Raw genomic sequence first — 22,245 nt, 5'->3', positions numbered from 1 at the left:
GGATATTTGATGAGATTAAAATGCTTCAGTTACCACTGTCAGTGGTTCTTTAATTTAAAATGAAGAAAGCAAACAAACATTCCTTTTGATGAGGTAACTGGATGATGCTATGGAAAAGCACTTTTGCTGTCAGGTGGTAATTAGGTTCAGTAATAGTTGTGGGCTTTTAGCCTTGGAGGCTGTGGCCCCTGGGAGTCTGAGAGAAATGATACATTCAATTTCCGGAGGAGAGGAAGATGCTGGATGGTTTTTCTCTGCTAACCCTGCAGGTCTCTGCAGATAAGAGCATTCAGAACTGCAGTGCTGACAATCCTCCTTGAGCCAGCCTAAACTGTGGTGTCAAGATCACAAACAGAAAAGGGAGATGGGCTCAAAGCAGGTCTAACACAGGCAGCCTGGCTCTGACCACGTATATAAGGAACTGGCAGAATGAGAGGATTTTTAAAGGCAGCAGAAGGAGCTCCAGCAATTGCTCTCTGGTCTGGGCTGATATTTGTAACATCCATCTTACACATCACTAGAAAATCTTCAGTAAGAAAATGTTCCTTTGCAAACAAGGAACATTCCCACAGCTACTCTTTGAAGGGAGGAAAAAAGTGGGTAGAAGGAAGGGTTAAATCTCAACACTCAGTTGCTTCCCTTGTCATTTTGGAATTGCCTTTTCCATTGCAAAATATAAACTATATTTTGTTGTGCTGCTAAATGTTAAAATCCAAATGAAACACATTCCAATTGATCCAAATGCATTTAATTGGAATTTTTCAGTTTGGAGGTGTTGTTGCTTTTTTCTCAGAACAGAGGCAAATATTGAATATGATGTTTCCCATGAAACAGGTGCTCTGGTTCCTGTTCAGCTTTTCCAGCTCAGGGAATGCTGGTTCTCCATTAACTGGATCTCCAGTTCAATGCTATCTCCCCTGCTCCTCACACAAGCTAAGGGACACTCAAAGGACACAGTTGGCCAACACCAGAGAAGGGCCAGCAGTGCTGCAGCGAGCCAAGCTTGGGCATTTCATGCCTTTGTGCCTGCTCACCAGTGCCTGACTTCACATCCCACTTCCTTTTGGCCTAACACCCACTGAGCTGGGTGTGAAACTGGAGCAAGGGCTCAGAGCGAGAGGGGATCCCCGGGGAAATGTCCAGCTGGGCTGGCAGGAGGAACCTGCGGCAGCTCCAAGGGGAGGAGGAGAACTCTGCCTCAGCACAGGCTTGACAGTAACTCCCTGAAGCCCTGAAAAAGTTTTCACTTCCAGAATTAAAACTTTGCGAAATTAAAGTGGGTCTGATTCGCTCTCCGGAGATAAATGAAGGGTAAGTCCATTAAAGATACTGGTGTGAGATTGGTGTACAGCAGACAGAATTCAGGAAAGATATTGATATCTCCAAAATCCTCTGAATATTTTTTCAGACATAAACCAGGTATCTTTCCTGATCATAAATGCTTTATTTCCAAATGGAATTTCAATAAAATAAGCACAGTTGGACTAGCACTTATTATAAAGCCGTAATGCAGTAGCACTGAAGTTTAGTCATGAAAGGTATTAAAAAAGCAGCCTGGCTAAAGCAAGAGAAATTGCTTTCTGACTTACCGAGTTTTAGGAGTAGGTGCTAGTGGTCCCTCCACCAGGGAGTTCAGCCTGTAGTAATCCAAGAATGTCCTGGCCACATTTCTTCCAAGCTTCATGTCTGTGAGTTTTTAATTAAGGAGCATTTTTTAAAATCATTAGAAATAAAAATAAATATAATAATAATAATAGAGCAGAATCTAAAGGTAATTTATTGCTATTTAATGCAAGAGCAAGTTTTACATCAACCATCCCACAGAGCTCAGGCTTCAGGCAAAAATGACTTACAGAGGCAGATAAGGTGAGGGTCATCTTGTTTGCTTCTTGTTTTCACAGGCAGATGCTGCATAAAAACACAGACAGGAGCAAACAATCTCCCTTTCCCCCATGCCTGGCTGCAGATCCCTGTGGTTCTCATGAAATAATACACCAGACAAAAGGGGCCTTCCAATTTCCACATTCAGGGAAAATAATTACCTTAAAATGCTTGGATACAGGCAGTATTTCTGTATCCAGGATACAAGGTCAGCTATACCATGGTGTGAACCTGCCATGGACCAGTGTACTGAAGGTTGGGATTAATGCTGCAGCCCTCCACACCTTTAGCTCTGACCCCCAGAGTGTCGTGGGAGAATTCACTGTTCTCTCTCTGTGTTGTATTCAGGACCTGAAATGGTGATTTTGCACCAGCCTGGAAGGACAGTAGGTTACCTTAACGAGTTCAGCAGTAACTCTGGTGTGTCTTCTCTCCTCACTAGACATGATTTCTCCTTCAGCTGACCCCTAAACCCAGCATTAGGCAGGAGCTGCACATCAAAGCTGCCATGGAGACCTCAGGGGCACAGGAACCAGACCTTCCTGAAGACTCGGCTGCTTACAAAGAAGTTGAATAACCTGTGGATTGCATTGAAAAACAATATCCCAGACAACATGTCCATGGGGTGAATCTGCTGTCCTTGTGAAAAGTCAGCATTAGTTTGCCTGTTACAGAGCAGCATCTCCTTATCACCTACAGGGTAATGTCCAGCTGGGAGATATCCAGTGGACCCCATGATCCACAGCCGTGCTGTGGGGGCTGAAGGCTCCTTTATTTGCTTATTTTGAACTGATGCCTACACAGGCTGCAACAACCACATGGTGCTCTAGGGCACTGCCCTGGAGGAGCATTTCAGCAGGGCAGCAGCTGAGGTGAGTACAGAGCCCAGGGAGCCTGAAGAGACCTTTGCATCCAACACCCAGCAGTCCAGGAAGATAAACCATTGCTGGGTTCTTCTGCGTGCGTCTGTGCACGTTCTGCTTTATCAATAGCTATCTGCTGATGTTTCCATTAGAGGAAAATTCCAGAAGTGCAGCATCCCAGGGGCTTCCAGCAGCGCTGTTGAAAACAGTGGCTTCTAAATGAAGCTTTTATTACCCGCCCACTTACATTAGACACATCAAAACAAGTGAGCATGAGACATCAGGTTCACGCATCACTGTGAGATCTCTTTATCGTTTGTTTATTTATTTGTAAGGAAGGTCAAACTGATATGACAGTCTTTACTTCTGCAGAAATCCGGCCAGTCAGGTCTAGTAGTGGCTGAGGATGACTCCTGACACTGCTTTTCTCTCCAACGATCTTGTCCTGCTTCTCCAGCTCCCACCACTGTGCCTGGGGATGGTTCCATGGGTCTGTCCCTCCTGAGGGTACCTCTGTTCTCCTGGCCAGCAGCAGGGCAGAGCCAGAGCAGCTGGTGCTCCTGGCTGTTGTCTGCATGGAGGGAGAGGCAGCTGTGGGGATCAGCAGTGGCTGTGTGTGTGGGTCAGCACTGGCTATTTCCCAGCTGTGGCACTGCCCATTGCTGGCCAGGACCAGCCCCGCATGTGGGGAGGCTCAGAAAGTTGGAAACAGCCTAAAGTTTGGCAATACGAGGGAGGGCAGTGTTGCTCTGAAAGTGTTTAGTGATTGTTTCTGGAATTTGGGGATGGCTGGGGGTAGTTTGGTTGCTGCGGATGTGGACTCAAAGCGGTGGCAAAGGTTAAGAGTTCAGAGTAGTCTGAGGAAGTGAGGAAGAAGGGGAGAGGGCTGTCAGACACTTAAGGGATTGAGAAGACTAAGGTGGCTTGATCTTGTAGTTTCTTTCATTTACTCGTCACTTTAAAGACATAAAGTGGTAATTGGACTCCGTAAAGTCTCTAGGACATTTTGTCAGTGGCAATCTCAGAAAGCTGCTCTGCCAGAGGTGACCCTGCTGCCCTTTGCTTTGTCTCTTTTGTTTGCACAGTGGGAAGCACCTAACCTGCTGTCCTGGGGGAGGAAGCCCTTGGATGGCAGTGGGTGCAGCCAAGGAAGTGGCTCCACAAGCTCCTGCCTTACAGCTCTGCCTTAACCCTGACCTGTAGGAATCCAGTTCCCCTGCTGAGCTCAGGTCTTAGGAACAGCTTTCTGAAGCTTAGGACAGCTAACCACTGGAATAACCTGCCTTAGCACGTCGGGAAATCTCCAGACCAGAGGTCTTCAAGAGCAGGTTAAACCTACAGCAGACGTGAATGGTTTAGGTGTAACTGGTGCTGCACAAAGTTTGGGTAAGGAAACATCAAAGGGCCTCTCAGGCCACTTCACCCCATTTTCCTGCAGTTCTGAATATATTTGCAACCCACATAGAGACCTGTTTGCTAAGGTTGCCAAGAAGGGTAAGGGCATTTTGCAGAGCATGGACACACAGATAAATGGAGAGCGTGAAGAAACTGGAATTGCAGTGCCACTCACATCCACCGAAAAGTCACAAAATGGGAATAACTTGCAGTCAGCAATGATGAAAAGAGACTCAAACCAGCATGGGATAAAAAATGTGCATGTTCTAATAGGAGTCTCTCCAGCCATCCTGCCCCCTCTGCTCTGCCTGTCACTTCCGCAAGGGATGAGCGGTTTCTGTCATGGAAATCAGGCACCTGATACATAAAACCAGGAGCAGCAGCATCAGCCTCTCCCTGTGACTGTCCAGCCTGGGCAAGAGCTGGCGTGACTCCCTCAGCAAGCGGCGGCAGCACGGGTGTGCAGAACCAGTAGAGGAAAACAAATTAAAGCAATAACATTTGCATTTATCTCTGGTGCACGGAGGGCTCAGACTCTGCTTTGGCTTACAGTGTATCCTGAGCACGTGAAAAACAGCTACTGCAACCCAAACCCACTTCTGCTGGGTGGTTTGGTCGGTTGGTTGGTTTTTAACCAGCTTCCTTTTTGCAATCACACGTGCTGTGTGCCCACAGGAACTCCCTTCCTAGCCTTGACAGAAGGCCATTTCCCAGCTATTGCCATCATGGGAGCTCAGCTCATCCAAGGCAGTCAAAATGTATTTGGGAGAGTCATGATGGACAGAGCTGGGTGTGTCTTCACCTTCACTAGCATCTGCAGCTCCCTCTCATCTCTCTTCCTCCTCCATAGAATCATTCCTCCATGCTCCGTATTTCTACCTGGAAGTGCAAACCAGTGTCCCTCCTGCAAACGCCCTTCTCACAGCATTCGCTCTGTGAATGGCATCAGCAGATCTGGGGAGATTGCAGGACAGTCTGTTTATGCGCAGCTCTGCCAAATTTCACAGATGTTAGGAGGTTCAAGAATCGTGCTGGGCTCTCTGCAAAATCCCGCATGTTTATGGTCCCTACCATGCCCCACAGCCCAAAGCTTCCAGCCCTGGTAAGAAAGGAGGACAGAGGAGTGGGGACTCTCAAAGCCATTACTAGTTTTCAGCTGACACGATTCATTGAGCCTATTGTGAACAGTCTGCTTAAGCTCGAGCCTCTGGAAACGCAGACAGAGCCTTGTTCTGCCTGTGCATGGAGGCAATAAAAATCTCAATTTGGAAACCAGTTAGCAGTACAAGTCATTAGGGGAGGTACTAAATGTTGCTGCTTTAATAGCTCGCTGATCCTTTAATAATGTCACTGCTGCAGAGCATGGTGGCACCATTCGCTTGCTTTTGTTTTGCTTTTTGAAATTCAGGGTCATTCCACTTTTAAGTGAGTGGATTATCTCTCTTTCCTCCTTCTGCCAGACGCTGCAAACTGCTTTAAATAATTAGAAAAGAGGATGGCTCCTTCAAATTCACCATCTCATTTTCATAAGGTCCAGTGTCATTGCTTTGGAACAGGAAGAGAAACTGTGATGGTGGTAAGGATTTGACAAGGGCAAAACAGTTAGCAGCCCCCACTCATCTTTGATAAGTCCTGTGGGGTCTCTGCCAAGCAGATTGGATCTCTGGTTTTATGTCTCATCTAGAGGACAGCACCTCCATCAATTTGAAACACTGCACTGGGTTATTAGCTTATGGAATTCATCCAAGTTTAGTCCTAAGTAGGATTTGAAATGTGACCATTCAGTCCAGAGGCACCACTGACCAGACCCACACAAGTCTTTTGTTTCAGACAAATAGCTTTAAGTTATCCTAAAGACAGACAGAGAGGAAGAAAAAAAAAAATAAAATGGAAAGGAAGAAAGAGGGTAAGGAAAATGAGAACAAAGAGAAATATGAATCTTTTTAATAGCTCAAATTAAAAACCAGAAGAAGCTCTTTGTTTGACACAACTGAATTTTACAGCAAATCTCAGTCCACCACAACAGTGATCCTGTTATTTATGAAAAGAAGGTTATTTTGTTTGGGAGAGTCCCAGATGACTGTGGTCAGCGAGCATATTGTCAGCTTCATACAATCTCAAGAGAAATATGGATGAGGCTTTCTCGTCTGTTTATAACAGCTTCCATCAATGGATCAAACCCCTTCCTGACTCGAACAAGAGCTCTAATGGAAAATGGCATTACAGGGCTTTAAACCACCGTGTTATATCATGCCAAGTCTGATCAGAGCTAGTCCTCTATTTTAGCAGAGCTGTTTTCACCAGTTACTTACTTTGTTTCACAGTGCTGACACTGCTCTCTAATATACAGATGCTGCCCCAATCTCAACTTATGGGGGGCCCACTCCAAGCAAAATGTGACTGGGGCAAAATAGAGACCTGGTGGTGAAGGAGGGTGGGGAGGGGGGCTACTCCAAGGCTTTTCACCAGCATTTAAATGGTGCAAGTCTGGGTGCTGATGATGCATCCTTCCCTGGAATTCACTCCAGGGAAAAAATTGTTCCCAATGCCTATGCCATGCACAGCTGATTACATATTTCAAAATCTTTATCAAAGGAGGAAGCTTCTAAAATGGGAATGTGGGGCGGAGATAGGGCTTTCCATAGCTCCAGTATAAGAACCAGGCTCAATGTAGGAATTACTGGGGACACCCTCTCGTGGTACTCGGCAGGTCAAACTCAAGAAATGCAGCCAGACCATCCAGCCTTAAAATCTATAAATGCCCTGAACTGCCAGCCTGGAAATAGCAAAGGGACTTCCCCCAGGGAGAGCATTTTCATTCCCAACAGCCCCAACTCCTGATCCCAGATGGGACAGATGCTTTTGGAAGCAAAAGGTAAGAGCAATGACGAGCCTTCATTTTTATTCCTCTTGTGTGCTATCAGGGAAGGAAGCGGGCGGAAAGATCCCTGACTGACTATTTCAGGCTTTCAGGCCCTTTTCCTGAAATGCTTGATTGTGGTGGAAGAAATTGCAAAGATGGGAGTTATGCGCTCTTCTCCCTGAGTAATCAGAGGCCTGTAATTTTCTCTCCTGCTCTGAAAGAGGAGATTGGAGAACAGGTATCTTGGAGAGTGCTGTTTTATCTCTGCCAGAGGGACTGTGCTCGAGGACCACGCTGTGTTTCCCATGAACTCATTTCAATACCAGCCATGGCTTTTGTCCTCATGGACTGAACTGAAACAGGCAGAGTCCACCTAAGACCTGGACACAGGGAACAGACAAGGTGGAGGTGCTGCACAGGAGCCAGGGGCTGGACACAGCCAAGGGCTCCTGGCCCTGCCAGGGTGCTGCACCAAGGGGCAGCAGAGTGTGGGGAGCACCAGTGTGCCCCAGCTCTGCAGCCTGTGAGACTGGGCACGTGTGAAGGAGGTGCCCAGCTGAGCACATCCTGCTGCTGATGGAAACCTGCCCTTGACACAGAGCTGCAGAGCGGCTGCCACACGTGTGGCCATGAGAAGGGAGCACCCCACTCAACACAAGGTTCGAGACACACAGACAGGTACAGGAAATTCAGGGTGCCCCAAGCAAGCACAGAAACAGTGAGGGATGAGATGTCTCAGACACCACCAAAGTAACACTGGGAACACCACAGGGCCACAGCCCATTTTACCTCTGAATCCATGTGTTTTTCCCAGAGCTGTGATCATGGTTTTACAGGGACACCTCTGACTGCTGCCCATTATCCTCATGCCATCTTCACATTGCTCCATGCAAGTGACATTTTGCTCATCTTACACCAGTGGGAGATGGAAATGGGCCCTCCTGTAAATGGTAATCTGGCCTAAGCTATAAAATGACCAAAGAAAATGGTTTATTAAATATTTTGGCATTGCTGACTCCTGATGAGGCTTTCTGAGGGACAGAGGTCATAGCCAAGCTCACAGCTGAAAAAGAAAAAAGCCCTGAAAGAATGAATTTCAGTATCAGTACATTTTAATTTACTAAAATATTGCATCAGCATCGCTTCGTAATTTGGTGTACTGTTAAAATTATGCATCTAAAACCTGATTGTAACAGCTTCTATCAAGCTATCCCAAAATTAATTTGGGCCTGAATTTACTGGTCTCACATTCATGTCTGATGGATCTTTAATAAGAGTAGCAGGAAAACATAGGATGAATCTCTTTTGTGATTTTAGCATTTCTGATCTTTGCTATTGTTTAATTCTGGTTACTTGCCAGCTCTGGGAAAGAGCCCTTGTGGATTAGCTGACCTCAGCTCTTTACACAGTCAATGAAAATTACAGAGCTGATTCTCTCTGATGTACTGAGAAGGGATGAGGACAGAAGAAGAAATTTCCAAGTGAAAATCCAGCATTCACAACCTTCATCTATCGCTGATGAATGTTCTCAAATGCACGGGGGAAAAACAGCATGAAAAACAAAGCCTTAACAGTTGTTTTCAGCTTGGCTGGAAGTGCAAGAACAGAACAATACTTTCCAATTGTAATTAAACCCCCCAAAATACACTGGAAAATCATAAGCTGAACTCTTTGGGGATCCTCTTAGTCCCTCACGTCTCAGCTCAGAAACATGATGATCCTTGTTCTTCCAGGTCTGGAAGTTCCCATTAGACATTCCACCCACAGCTTTGGGCATAACATTTACTACCACCCAAACAAAATCAGTTTCAAGATAAATAGTAGAAAGAGTGTTTCGACACACCAAAGTGTGGATAAACCATTTCTCATCTCTAAATTGCTGGAAGCTCATGAGTTGTATAAATCACAACCAGGCATCAGTAATCTGTTGTGTGCTGCATTTTCCCTCTTCAGATGCAGCTTCCTTTGTCAGACAGGGCATAGTCAATAACTTTGACAAGAGCAATCCTAAAAAGAAGAAATTAAGAAATGAGTTTGACTAAGAAACACGAGGAACTGAGAAACACGAGTGTTCCCTTGTGACGGAAGCCTGTGTGTACCTGGTTTTAAAGTTTTTGAGTAAAGATAAAAACTGAAGAACACTGGCAGTGATTGCAGGATTCACTGGGATTTTAGGGGACCTTCCTTCCCTGCTGGAATACCACAGGTTCTGCTGTGTCCAAGTGGAACTATTTGCACTTGGGAGCACGGGCATCTGCTCTCCAGTGTCTGAGCAGATGTAGATGACCTCCTGAAACCTGCCTGAGGTCACCCAGCTGAAAAAGGACTCAGCCCAGTGGCTGTTAGATGGTCTAAGGCAAGATTCCTCTTAGGAACTTGCTCAGAGACACATTGAATTTATCCTGCTTCAGTCAGTCTTTGTTAAGTCAAGATAAGGCACCATCTGCATTTGTAGTGGGCCAAATGCAGGGAAGGGACCACTTATCCTCAGGAATTGGTCTAGCTCCTCTCTCCATCTGTCCTGCGAGGAAAAAGGTCCATGGCCTCAGAGGCTGTGCCTTTAAAAACACTTGCAGTCTCCAAGTAATAGTCATGCTTCAGTGTGTTCAGCATTTCAGCTGAGCTCAGTACAAAGTGCAGTGATTTAAAGCTGGGAGATCAGGCAGGATTCAGCAAATTCAGAATTATTTATTTCTTTAGAGCAGAAAGTCTGGCTACAGATTATTTACTGCAAATGGGTCTGTTTGGGGGAGGGGAGGAAGGCAAGAGGGTAGAGAAGGGGTGAATTGATTGAAATTTTTTCAATTAAAACAAGCAGTTTTTAAAAAAGATTTAATGCGTTATTGAAAATTGTGAAATAATTCAAGAGTCTGGAGCTCTGCTAAGTGCAGATCATAGAGATGAGGACGGGGGGAGTACAAACAAAAAATTTCATTTGGGGGAAGGGAAGGAAGAAGAAAAAATAAGAGGGGGGGGGAGAAAAAATATCATTATCTTTGTTTCCTTGTCTACATTAATGTATTTCTCTCCCTGAGTTATCTCCAGTATCTGCAAGTATTGATTCAGAATAAGGGGCTGTTGGGCAGGCTGCAGGCAGCCCAGAGCTCTACTGGGAGTGGAGTGTTTCCAGAGCACAAAGAAGATCCAGGACTGGCTTTGGAGTGGGAAAAAGCAGAGACAGAGCTCCAGCTCCCTGTGCAAGGGGCAGGCTGGGCTGGGCTGGGCTGGGCTGGCAGAGAAGCTCCAGACCAAGGGATGGCTCCTTGGCACTGAAGGGTGAGAGGACAACCAGAGCGAAATGAAGAAATGCTGGAAGGAAGGGCCAGCAGGCCATGAATGCCAAGACCTCATTTCTGCCCCCACTGCTCCCTCAGACTGAAGGGCCCATCCCTCACTTGGGTTATCTGCAGGGACACACATGAGCTGGGCCAGAGCTCTCCCACATCTGGACACACCTCACCACAGGTGGTCACTCCAGAGAGGTGGTGCTGGAAGGTAAGAGGAGGATTACAGCTATTACTGGTAGGCAGAGAAACTAATGATATTTTTGTCTTTGTAGGGAAGAAGTAAAATATTACTATAATCTCCACCACTCCTAAATTAATTGCCTCTTTGCTAATATAATTCCCATTCCCAGATAAATTTAGCTTTTTCTAAAGCCTTTGATTTTTCCTTTGTGTTTTACATTCAAGCTGGAATGCAGTGATAAGGCACAATGCATACATATATATACATATATATATATATATTTATTTAATCTACACACACACACAAATATAGTTATATATAGTCCCTGCCACAAATAACACTCCTCTGATTGCTGTCACAAAGCCTTTTCTAGAACAGTTTCTCACTCAAGCTGGGTTGTTTTCCTACATCATGTGCCCTGGGGAAGGGCTGCTGGCAGCAGCAGGGCTGTGTCCACAGAAAGATGCTGGAAAGGTCTGCAGCTCTCCCCTTCTCCACTGCCTGTCTCTTCCCCGTGCTTCTCTGATGGGAATAAGCCATTGCCAAACTTCAGATCCACCATCTCCTGTCACTGTCACCTTTCCTGGAACAGCTGGCAGTGTCTTACTGTACAGTCAGCGTAGGAGTGGCCCTTGAATTTTAAAAGGGGCATCTCAGAGGAAGTCCTTGTGAGGGAATTGGACATTGAATGGTGGGTCAGCTTTACAGCCACTGCCATCCTTGGTGATGGGGCTTCATAGCAACATGCTCGTGACTGTAATTTAACCAGCAGCCTCTGGTTAAATTATTTTATGTGACTCTTCTCCTATTAAACCTATCCTATTTTGCTATTGGCACAGTCTCACTCTCTGCTTGTGTTGCCTATCTCTATCTCCATATTACTAACAAGAAATAATTCCAGAAGCACTGTTTGCCTCTGTTCACAAGTTCCAGTATCATCCTGGAGGAGCCTCACTGATCCCCAGCTCAGGTGATACAGCCCCTGTGACACCTGGAGAGAGCTCCTCCCTCCCAGAGCCACTCCTGGCTCTGGTGATCATGTGGAATCGCTGGGGAATATTCACCCACAGATGCCAAAGGATGTTTGCTGCAGCTGTGGCCCTGATGCAGAGGGCTGGGGCTGTCTCTTCAGTGAGCAGCACCTCTGGTCACTGCAAAGCTGCTTGGATGAGCTCCCAGCTGCATCCCACACTCCTGTAGGAAGCAGGGTTCCTGCTGTAGGGTCACAAAGCTCCTGAGGTTGGTTTAATTTCAGCTTCCTTGTCTGGATACTTCAAGGGCTAAAAAAGAAGCCTGATCAGTACAGAAAGTCCAAGGAAGAAAAGCTGAAAAGATTTCTGGACTTTAGGCCGTGGAATTGTGATAGAGAATGTGCAAATAAGTAAAGGCTGCTGTAGAACAGGATAAACTTTTCAGCATCTGCTGGTGATGAGACAAGAAGCAATGGTCTTAATTTAGAATAAAACAGATTAAGATTAGACTTGGGGGAAGCTTTCTACTGATAAGACTAGTGAAGCACGAGAAAAATATCTCCTGGAGAGGCAGTGGCATCTCCATCTTAAGACAGAATTAGGGAAAACAGCTATGAGGCCAGGGGAAAGGAGAGTTGAACCTTTTTGAGCATGGAGGGGTCAGCAAAGGGTTGCCCTATATCTCAGTTCCTTAGGCTCAGATCTTGCTCTATAGGAACACTCTCCACCAGGTTTTTTCTCAGTCCTTAGTAAGGCAATTATGACAAGCCTCTGCTCCTTTTGCATTTCCAGGAAGAAGAGCACGGGGCACCTCTCTGTAGCCCACAAGCCCCAAAAGACCACTCTAATCAGCTCACTATTCACCACTCTGCCCTGAGACTGGAAATTCAGCTCCTGTTTTCGGGCACCACTGTCTTCAGCTGGATGGAATCCCAAGTCCCCTGTCCCACATTCGTCTGCTCTTAACTTCTGAATTCAAACACTGTTCTTCTTTAAAAGCCTCCCTGCCTTTTGCTGCTAATTAAAACATTGGTTGCACTCCGGGCTTGCTTTTCCAAGAGGTCTGGACAGCATTGCAGGCAGCTCAGACAAACAAACAGCCAGACAAACAGAATCCATTAGGAGCTGCCACTGCTGACTGTCGCCCTTTCGCATACATCACAGTGAAAAGGTTAATGCTTCCCAAAAGGGGTGGAAGAGACGGGCGGAGGGGAAGGGCAGGAGGGATCCAATCCTGCCAAGACCAGATGTCAGAGATGCTCAATACCTCACAGGACGGGCTCCCCCGCGAGCAAGGCAATTGCCCATCTCTTGGCAAAGCTTCCCTTTGAGGGATCTATAATTTATTAGGGAAGGTGGAGTGTTGAATAAATTGTGCATAGAGATGAAGCAGCGATGATTGCTAACTCAAATCCCTGGGAGCTTGGCATTTCCAATCTTTAGCTCCCATGTGCTTCCCCCCGGTCCCTCCAAAGTGAGCGAGCCAAAGAGTTGAATATCGACAAAACATAATGAGCTCATTGAGATCTAAGCGCTGCAATTAGCAGGGTGGAATGGAGCAGAGGGGCTGGGAGGCAGACTGTAATTATTTATAATGTTGATAATCACTTACATGTAGTTAAAAATATAAATACATCCCAATGCTTGATGGCATTAAGTACCCTTCAATTAGCTCCGTGCCCACTAAGTAAGCGATACCCAGGTACTCGCAGGAGAAAGGCCAAAGGTCTCTGTCCTGTGGCTGTGCTCACAAACTGCTGGTGGGTGGGTGGAAGAAAAGCATTTAAAGAGGGTACCTTTGTGATAGCTCACACCACTACCTATTGCTAATGAGCTGTGAGGGAGACAGCTCAGACAAGTGGCTCCTGTTCTCCTGGTGGTAGATCACATTCTGCCATCTTTCCTAAATTTCATGGTATCTCCACAGGTTCTCATCCAGATGATGAGAATTTGATTAAATCAAGGGATGGCAGTGCAGAGAGAGCCCCCACTGGAGGTGAGGAGCCCTTTGCTGTGTGACAGGCTGGTATCTGGTGCAGTCACAGAAGTACCTGTGGTGCATTCCAGGGCCACTTGAACTATGATGAGAAGCACTCAAACTCCAGCCTCACGTGTTCCTGCACAGCTCACCTCATGCTGATTCTCCTGTGCCTAAAGCAGCTTCTTTAAAAATAGCTTGAGTCCCTCTGTGCTGTAGATACTTCCCTGCTCCTGAAGATTTTGACTAAGAGTCATTTTTTCAACAGAGTCATCCAGTCTGTATGATTCCAGAGATGGACAATCAAAACCTTTCCTCTCTAGCATTATCCCGTCTCTCTGTGGATAGCAAATCCAAATGTCTCTGTTACAAAAAAATAAGGGATTTTATGAAAGAGTTGGTCCAAGTACAGTCGTGTTTTACCAGCAAGAGGGAAGGGAGTACAGCCAGTGGAAACAGCAAATCTGAGTTGTAGGCATGCTCTCAGGGAAGATTCCATACCTGAGAGCACCTTCACCTGACAGGAGAAATGACCCTTATCATCCTCATAGTGCACTCCATTGGCATAAAAGTTTTAATGGAAAACCAGGTAATAGTAAAACCACAAGAAAGGGGGAGATCGCTGTACATCAAAAAGAAATACATTTTGGTGTAGGAGAGTAGGTAAAACCCTAATCTGCCTGTACCATTGATTTCCTTCCAGTTGAAGGGAGCATTTAACACACTGAGGTTAAACCTGGACCCTTTTCAGTGCAAATGTAAGAAAAGACAGCAGTGGAGGAATGGTCACTAGAGTTTAGTGAGGGAGCTTAACAAAAACATGGAAAATGTGGAAAGCAAAAAAAAAAAAAAAAAGAAAGAAGAAAATCAGGGAGAACACAAACAGGCTGTGTTGCAGTGGAAAAAGCTCTGAGAAAATACAGGCAGTGCTCAGTGAAACTGAAAGGGAAAAGAGCAGAGCCAGAGTAAATGGAAATTGTTCAAAGATAATTGAATGTATGTCCAAGCACTGGCGTGTGCCAGCCAGCAATAAATTCACTGCCTGTGAAAACAAGCTGGTAGGGCACAGGGAGGAGCTGAAAGCAAACAAGGGGAGCAAGGAGCATCTGCAAGTGGGGTGCAGGGCTGTAGGGACCAGGAATAGGGGACAAGGGATGACAGGCTGGGAAGGAACTGGTGAGGCTGGAAATGAGGCAGAACTACGTGTCTTGAACTGCATTCAAATGGGAGCTGCAGATCTACCTTAAGCATGCTGGAAACCCAAAGGAAAGGCAGGTGGATCACACTGCAAGGGCCTGGCAGTGGCTGGGGGAGTTGGTATTTTTGGGACTGTGTTCTAGTTGAATAACCAACCATTCATTTAGTAAGATGGTGCAGGAAATCAGTCTTTGCTCTGTACATGGCTTTGCAGGGACTGAAGTAGCTAAAAGAGAAATATACCTCAGCTATTCTAACAGACAAAGAGCAGAGAAAGCACAAAAAAAGACAGGGAGTTTCTGGCCTGTGTGGAAAAAAAATCCACATAGAAAGGAATAAAGGATTCTTTCACAAGAAATAGCAAACCAGTTCAGACCAAGCCTGACCTACTCACACAACCTTTGTCACCAGCCAGTGTCCAGAGAAGGAATTGTAAGATTTACACCAAGGGATGAGCCCCTTCTCCCTGTATGAGGAGCAGTGTTGCTCCTGCAGCAGGGAGTGGTCCCTGAGCTGAGCAGATAAGTTAAACTGCCCCAAAATCCTTGGGCACAGAAAGAGACCACAAAAAGCCCTTTTCAGAACCAATTTCCCTTCCCTGTTGCCTGGAAAGCCTGCCAACAACCTCGAGGAACACCACACAGGCACATCTTCAAGTCCTGAGACAGGAATCAACATTTACTGTAGCACATCCTTTAAAGTGGTGATCTCAAAACAGAAATTAATCTAGAACTTACAAGGTGTAAAAAGCTGGTCACCATGACAAATAAAACAATATCTGCCAGTAGCAGAAACCTTTCAAAGGCTGCTGGGCTCCTCCAGCTGACGTAGATTAAAACCAAAGTGCAAAAGGGGATGTGATGTTTGCAACCCCACTGAGGAAATGCAGGAGCAGAAACAGGAAAAGGAGCCATGTCCTCACATGGTCCTCATAAGAACATGCCTGTCCTTCATCCAGCTGATGCTTCCACAAGAGGAGACACTGTAGACACATTGTCTGGTGACAAGACCAGGGACTAGCATCAAAAATATTTCCACAAAGATTTTCTAGGAGAAAATCCCAGCTACATTTGTACTTGTCGTACACTGCCTTCCTCACAGTTCTCAAAAAATCAGTGCAGTGCTGGCTCGGCTCTCACAACCATGGAGTTGACTCAGGTTCAGCAAATGCACAAGGAAACACCAAGGGAGAGGAGAGCCCACTGGAAGCAGCTCCCCTGTCAAAGCATGGCTCCCATGAAGAACAGCCAGCAACTGAGCAGCCACCCAAGAGCTGCTTGGCGAAGTAATTTTGAGCTGATGTAGCTGAGAAAATGTGGATCTGTTTGCAGATCATTTGTCACAGTATGCCAGACTGCTCAGAAGAAACACTTGAGCTGACTGCAGTTCTGGGGTTTTTTTCATTTATTTTATTTTTAATATCAAAATGACTCTAAGTGTTTTTTGTTTTCCAAACCATGTGTTTCCAAAAAAGAGCATATGTTAGTATCAGCTACTATTTAAAGTATGGAGAGAAAATAAAAAGTAGGCCCTTTCCAGTGGAAACAACCTCAGCATTTCAATGGTTTCAATGCTACAATATTGTCTCTTTTATGCAACCAGATAAACTCTAATTAGTTCTGACTAAAGCATCTGCTTTAGCAACACCTAATCTACAAGCCACGGAATCCAACAGAGAGACTTCTACTTATTTCAGTGTGCTTTGTAGAAGTTTCATGTTGGATTAACTGGCAAATTCAGTTAAAAACCCAGAGAACAAGGGTGAAACTAATTCAGGCTGCCCAAAAAGGAATGAAGAGGTTCTGGCAAGCAAATTCTGAAAGTGCAAAGGTGTCTAGATCCACCACCCTTTCATTTCCCTGTGTCTCTTGCAGTAACCTGGTGAACATTAGATGAATTTATGATGGAAGAAGCCAACTCAGCTGAGCCTGCAGTGGCTCCAGAGCCCTGCTATTCCTGTCCCAAGAGCTTGATTTCTTTATTGCACTGTTTCTCATGGATGCTGAAATCCCCTTTATTCTCCTCTGCGCCGCTGTTGCCTTTGATTGTACAGAAGGGATTTCTAAATGCTTATTTACTACCATCCTCTTGTAATTCCTGCAGCTTGGAAGAAAGGGAGACCAGTTCATTTTGAAACAAGATGTTCATCTTTTCAATGGCTAGCATAGACAGGGGCATCAATAAATTAAAGGTTCTAGGGATTAATTGATTGGAACAAGGTTGGTTAACTTTATGACTAAATGGGAACTAATCTGCTAGCAGGGAAACTGGAGCTGGGCTATATTTGTCCTCCATGAGTTTGGGCTGTGAAAATGAAAATTTGATGATGATAGCAGTAATACAAACAGGGATGCTGAGCGGAAAAGGAAAAAGGAGCTTTTTCTCCCTAAAGGAAATGTACACAGGCGCTGCTAGATCTGAAATGATATCTCGCTCAACCTCTTTCCTTTGTGAAAATCACTACTTCTGAAACAGAAATTCTAGTGAAGGAAAGATCCTATTATCAGCAGCAGTCACATTTCACAGCAATGTGATTAACTGCCGGTCACATGCTCCCCTCGCTCACCACTTGTAGACAGCTCAATAATTTTAACGAGGAAAGAAGACCGTCTTTCCCTTTCTTCCTTCCTTCCTTTCTTCCTTCCTCCCTTTCCCTCCCCCTTCCCTCTTTTCTTTCTTCTTTACCCTCCCTTCTCCCCCTTTAGGCTTCCCTTACAAGGCAGGCAGTTGAAGCTGACCCTTCAGGAAAACCCCACCGGGACCTGGCTATCACTTATCAAGTCTAAAGATGCTGTCCTGGTCCAGGTTGATGTGAAGTGAGGCAGCCACGTCTCAGAAATCTCCCCCTTTCAGAACAAAACCAGTCACCTTGGCTAGGAAATATACTACTTCCATCACAGTCACACTTCAATCACCAGCCTTTCCCTTGTCTCAGCTCCTGTCCTTGGTTCCGAGTATTTACAGCCCATCTGTCTGTCTCAAACACACTTCTCACTCAAGAGGGAAATTAATCTCTCCTTCGCTCCCCTCTCTGCTTTCTCTCTCCTTCTCCCTCCCCCCTTCCCCCAACACTTGCAATTTGCCATGAACATCTTCCCTTTTCTCATCTAAAATTCTCGATGACTTTGAAAATTGACTGCACCCACACACCTGGGCACGGTGAGAGATAATTGATTGCATTTTTATTTAGTCTCTTCCCTAAACTGTTTTCCTTGCTAATGGCCAGTTCTCTGCAATTTTTTTTTTAAACTGACACTCAGTGTGAGGGACTGAGGGAAAGGAAGAAATAACCAGCTGCTGAATATTGTCTCTCCTGCCTCTCCAAGGAATTAAAAGCTCAATGAGTGATGAGGATCTTGCGTGGAGACAGATCAGCTCTCACAGGGTCCAGGTGACAGAAAGCTTTGCAGGAGACCCTCTGGGGCTTTGCAAAGGGACGTGTCCTGTAGCTCTGCTAAAAGCAAAGGTCACACAGGCTGCCCAACCAGTAACTAGGGGTACCTCCACCTTGTGCTGTTTCACTTTTAAGGTTTAAGTTACTCACTGCTCCTGCACCTTCTTTCCCTCCTTTACAAACAGGGAGACTGAGGCATGGTGGTGAAGAGTGATTTCCATGAAGTCCCATGAGAGGGGAGGCATTACAACTGCCAAAGCACAGAACTGGAAGAGAAAACATCCTTCTTTTATGCCTAGACTGTCCAGCTTGGTATCAAGTGAGGACAGAGAAATCAAATTATTTAGCTATGGGCATTGACCTTGGCCCCTAAAGCCAAAGGAAGGCTTGTAAGAAGTCAGACATGTTTTTCAGATAAAATATTGGCTGTGATGTCTGTGACTCAGTTTCCCCATGGTAAAAGCAATATGCCAGTTTGATTATGAATCTGTCTGTCATCATCAGGAATTGGTGGTAGTCTCTCAGGCTGAAAGGATATTACCAGAACATTTGCTCCCAGGAAGAAACCTGCTTCTCCTCCCATCCTCTAACTCATCTGGAAATCTTACTCCAGAGGGTGTAGTGGAAATTATGGAGACTGAAATCAGGATGGAAGGATAAAGGATGAATTTCATAGGTGGAATGAAATGGAATTGGTAAAACCAAGTCAATCAGCTGAACCTAGAAGGCTTTTTAGGTGAATTCTTCCTGCTTGTGATGACCTCCTTAAGGTCTTGTTTCTTGGTAAGAAAAAACTGTTTGTGCTGAGTGGTGGCTCTCACCACAGGAATGTGCTAAGGGAAAAGCACAACTTTCTGAGGTGTGTTGGGTCAATCCATCTGCAGCTGGAGGCCCAGCAAGATCAATCTGGAGACAGATGGCAACTCAGGAGAGGCCACCTCTGAAATGACACACAGCATTTAACCCTCAAATCCTGACAGATTCCGTGTATCCAGCTTGCCTGGAGAAACTGAACACACCCCTGGGCAAAATCACGTTTATATCTTACAAAAGAAGTAATAAATGGGAAAAGAAAAGGCCACAGGCCACAGTTTGAGGAAGATTATGAGCATTTCTTTTTGACAGTCTGGTTTAGCGGTACAAGGAAAAGAGATGGGGCTCCTGGGGAGAAGGAAAGAAAAGGTCTGGATTCAATCTTTAGTAGGCACAAGCCTCTGATTTCTATTGTATACATGGCCAGCAAGCTACTAGCACTAAAATCAGTCTTCAGCTTAATTCTATACCAGGGCACTCAGGACTGAGAAAAAAACAGAGAGAATTTCCAGTCATATAAGATTTCTGCAGTGGAAGATGAGAGAAATCCTATAAAGAGTCTTGATTTTGCCAGATTACTTGCCAAAACCCAAAGATATTTTGGCACTATGCAGTTTAAAATATACCCTGTGCTTTAGTTCAAGTCTGTACATCAAAACTGGATTCAAAAGAAACTTCTCCATCCATGGCTGCAACCTCTTCAACAAACTGTGAGTTTGCACTTAGCTGGGCTAAGCCAATTTACCTCAAGTCTCATAAAGCCAAAGCTACTCTAACATTTTGCTAATCTGTAAGAGACAGGAACATCCTTCACTTCTAACCTTTCCAGCAAGATCAGCTGATTAGATACATCAAATACCAGTGTCAGAGATGAGCCAGAGCAGCAGCAGTGGGAAATAAGATTTAGCCCCCACTTTCATTTAATTTTTATGATCAAAATGTTTCAAAACCCAGTTATGTCCAAGGGTATCCTCAGGTTGGATGAAGGTGTCAGGCAGATAGTGGACCCTTCTTTTCTCTTAGTCTGTTGCAAAAGACAGAAAGAACAGCCTGATGCTTCCAGGAATGCAGGGCAGGTTTCCAGGGAGAGATTCCTGGGGGTACATTGCTGAAGAATTTTGAGGCAAAGCTTATCCAACAATAGCATTTAGAAGAGAGTGGATGACACTGTTATGGAGAATATAGGTTTGTTTGAAATATTCATCCTCTCCACACAAAACTGTTTCCTCTTTTCACTATTTCAGTGAGCACATAGCTCCTCTCTGCTTTTATACTCTGAGATGTTTACATAACCTTCACTCAAGGACAACAGATGTAAGCATAAACATGTTTTATCCTTTCCTTTCACCTCATCCATGGATTTCTGTAAATGCAAGAATGGAGAAGTGATCCCCAAGGCAGGCCCCCCTCATCAGTGTGCACTGACCTCAGGGCTCAACCTTTGGCTTTGCCAAATATGTACAAACACAAAATTCAGGACTGCCATCCAATTCTGTTTTAACATTCCCTTTAGAAGTCAAACCTTCTTGTTATTTATGGTCAGTCTTCAGACCAAAGCAACAACACCCATTCCTGGTGTGCTGACCTATCACGACCTGCCCAGCCTCCTTGGCTATGCCCAGCATTACCAAAAACCATCTCCAGGGCTGCTGGCTGTCAACAAGAGTTAACTTTTGCTGCCCCTGCACAGCTCTATCCCCACCTGTGCCTGAAGGCCAACAATTGGCAGTTTTCTATTCGCCAACTGGAAATCAACCTCCTTTTTTCCTGAGTGCTCCATTCATAGAATCTCACAAGGCAAAAGATGAGGGAATCCAAGTCCCAGCCCAGTGGGAAGCTTTCCTCTGTGTCCAGCAGGCCCTGGATCAGGCTTGTACCCAGGCAGTAATTGCCTGAAAAGAAAGAGCTGTTGTAATCTTTAGAGCTAACACAGGGCAGAGGATCATGCACAAGTGTTAACCCTGCTCTGCTCTGCCAGCACCTCAGCTCCTTCCTTGCCTTACAGCATCATTTTTGGGGTCAGCCATCTCTAACTCAAGTACTGGCTATGACTGGGTATGCACTCCTGTGGGAAAGAAAAAATTTGAAAAACCCAGAAGATGAAACCTCCAACGGGCCACATGGCCCTGACTCTCTAAGCAAGGGTTTGGGCCTTTGTGGCCAGGCTGGGCTTTCTGGTTTTGTTTGTTTGTTTGTTTTTCACAAACATATTTCAAATGACAAGGGAAATGTAACAAACCAACCATTTAATTAGCAGGTACTGCGGAAAGCAGGAAAAGAGCAATGCTGTACAGAGTGACTGTGTTTCCTCTCGATTTATTTCACACAGACAGAAGTGTTAGTGACAGCAAAAGAGATAATACTAATTCCTGAAAGAATAATTAAAAAAAACAAACAAAACAAAAAACCCCAAGGCCAACAAGAACTTATCACTGCTGTTTATAGGCAGTCTGTAAAATGAGCAAGGCCCTACTTGGTCCAGACAGAATTTGATCTGTACTAGAAATGTCCTCTTTGGGATGTCCTATAAATGCAATTGATATTCCACTGAAGCATGAGAGATTCACTGATCCTGCCCAGTCTCATTAATAAATGTCCCATACACCATCAGAAAAATCAGAATTTTGAAGAATTGGTTTATACCTTATGTACATTGATAGGTTTTTTTATTATTATTTGCCTAGCTAAAGTCCAAACGAGCAAACATTTTAATGTCTATGCATATTCCAAAGCGTCAGTTCCCTCAAGTGATCTGACCTGGGCTAGAGCCGTGATGGAGTCACTGCCACAACTCCACCTCACAGGTGGTACCTGAGAACCAGCAGACACAGACCTGCAGCCCACCCCGTGCTGCTCCTGGGCTGGCACAAACCACAGCTGGCCCGAGCTGTGTGTGACCTGAATATGGTGTGATGCCACGAGGCCACTGTGGGATCCAGAACAATTTCACTGAGTCCCTGTTCAGAAAGATTTACTCTCACAGTAGTCATGGATACTTCAAAAAAATGTGATTTTTCAACCCAGAAAAGGATGGAAGTAGGTCCTGATACCTGACAAAGCCATAGAAGACAGAAACTCAGAGTGAACAAGAGAGTGTAACCTGGTGTAGATTGAATTTTGTGCTGCTCCTGTAGGCTCTGTCTCGTGGGGCAGCTGAGATGGGAATGAGCTGCTCTGCAGGGAGCACAGCCCCTGTGCCAGTAGTCAGGCTCTGAACCTGACAGAGGTACCAGGAGAACAATATGTAATTACTGTGTTTGCAAACGCAGGGATTCGAGGACTCTTGGGTAAATAAGAGGTGTCCTCAGCCACAGAAAAGTGAATTTAATGATATTTAGTAGGAAGAGCTACAAGTACAGCGTGACAGAAATGTCAAGTAACCTCTAAATGAGAAGAATCAGACCCTAAATTTTCAAGGAGGA

General features: G+C 45.2%; 1 protein-coding gene across 3 annotated transcripts in view; it reads right to left on the bottom strand.

Annotated features, from left to right (window-relative positions):
- Nucleotides 1–22,245, bottom strand: part of LOC134555496 (BEN domain-containing protein 5-like) — an 898,337-nt gene that overhangs the window by 9,858 nt on the left and 866,234 nt on the right. For 2 of the 3 annotated variants that reach the window (XM_063407113.1, XM_063407114.1), the window contains exon 12: nt 1,590–1,686. In XM_063407113.1, coding sequence (XP_063263183.1) covers nt 1,590–1,686 — 97 coding nt within the window. Of the gene's footprint in view, nt 1–1,589; nt 1,687–1,804; nt 3,316–22,245 lie in introns of those variants that run through there. The other variant, XM_063407115.1, reaches the window with a different exon arrangement.

This window comes from Prinia subflava, chromosome 10, assembly GCF_021018805.1.
Source record: "Prinia subflava isolate CZ2003 ecotype Zambia chromosome 10, Cam_Psub_1.2, whole genome shotgun sequence".
NCBI classification, from domain to species: domain Eukaryota; kingdom Metazoa; phylum Chordata; class Aves; order Passeriformes; family Cisticolidae; genus Prinia; species Prinia subflava.
Note: the sequence above shows the minus strand (reverse complement) of the source record. Positions and strands in the feature narration are given on the sequence as shown.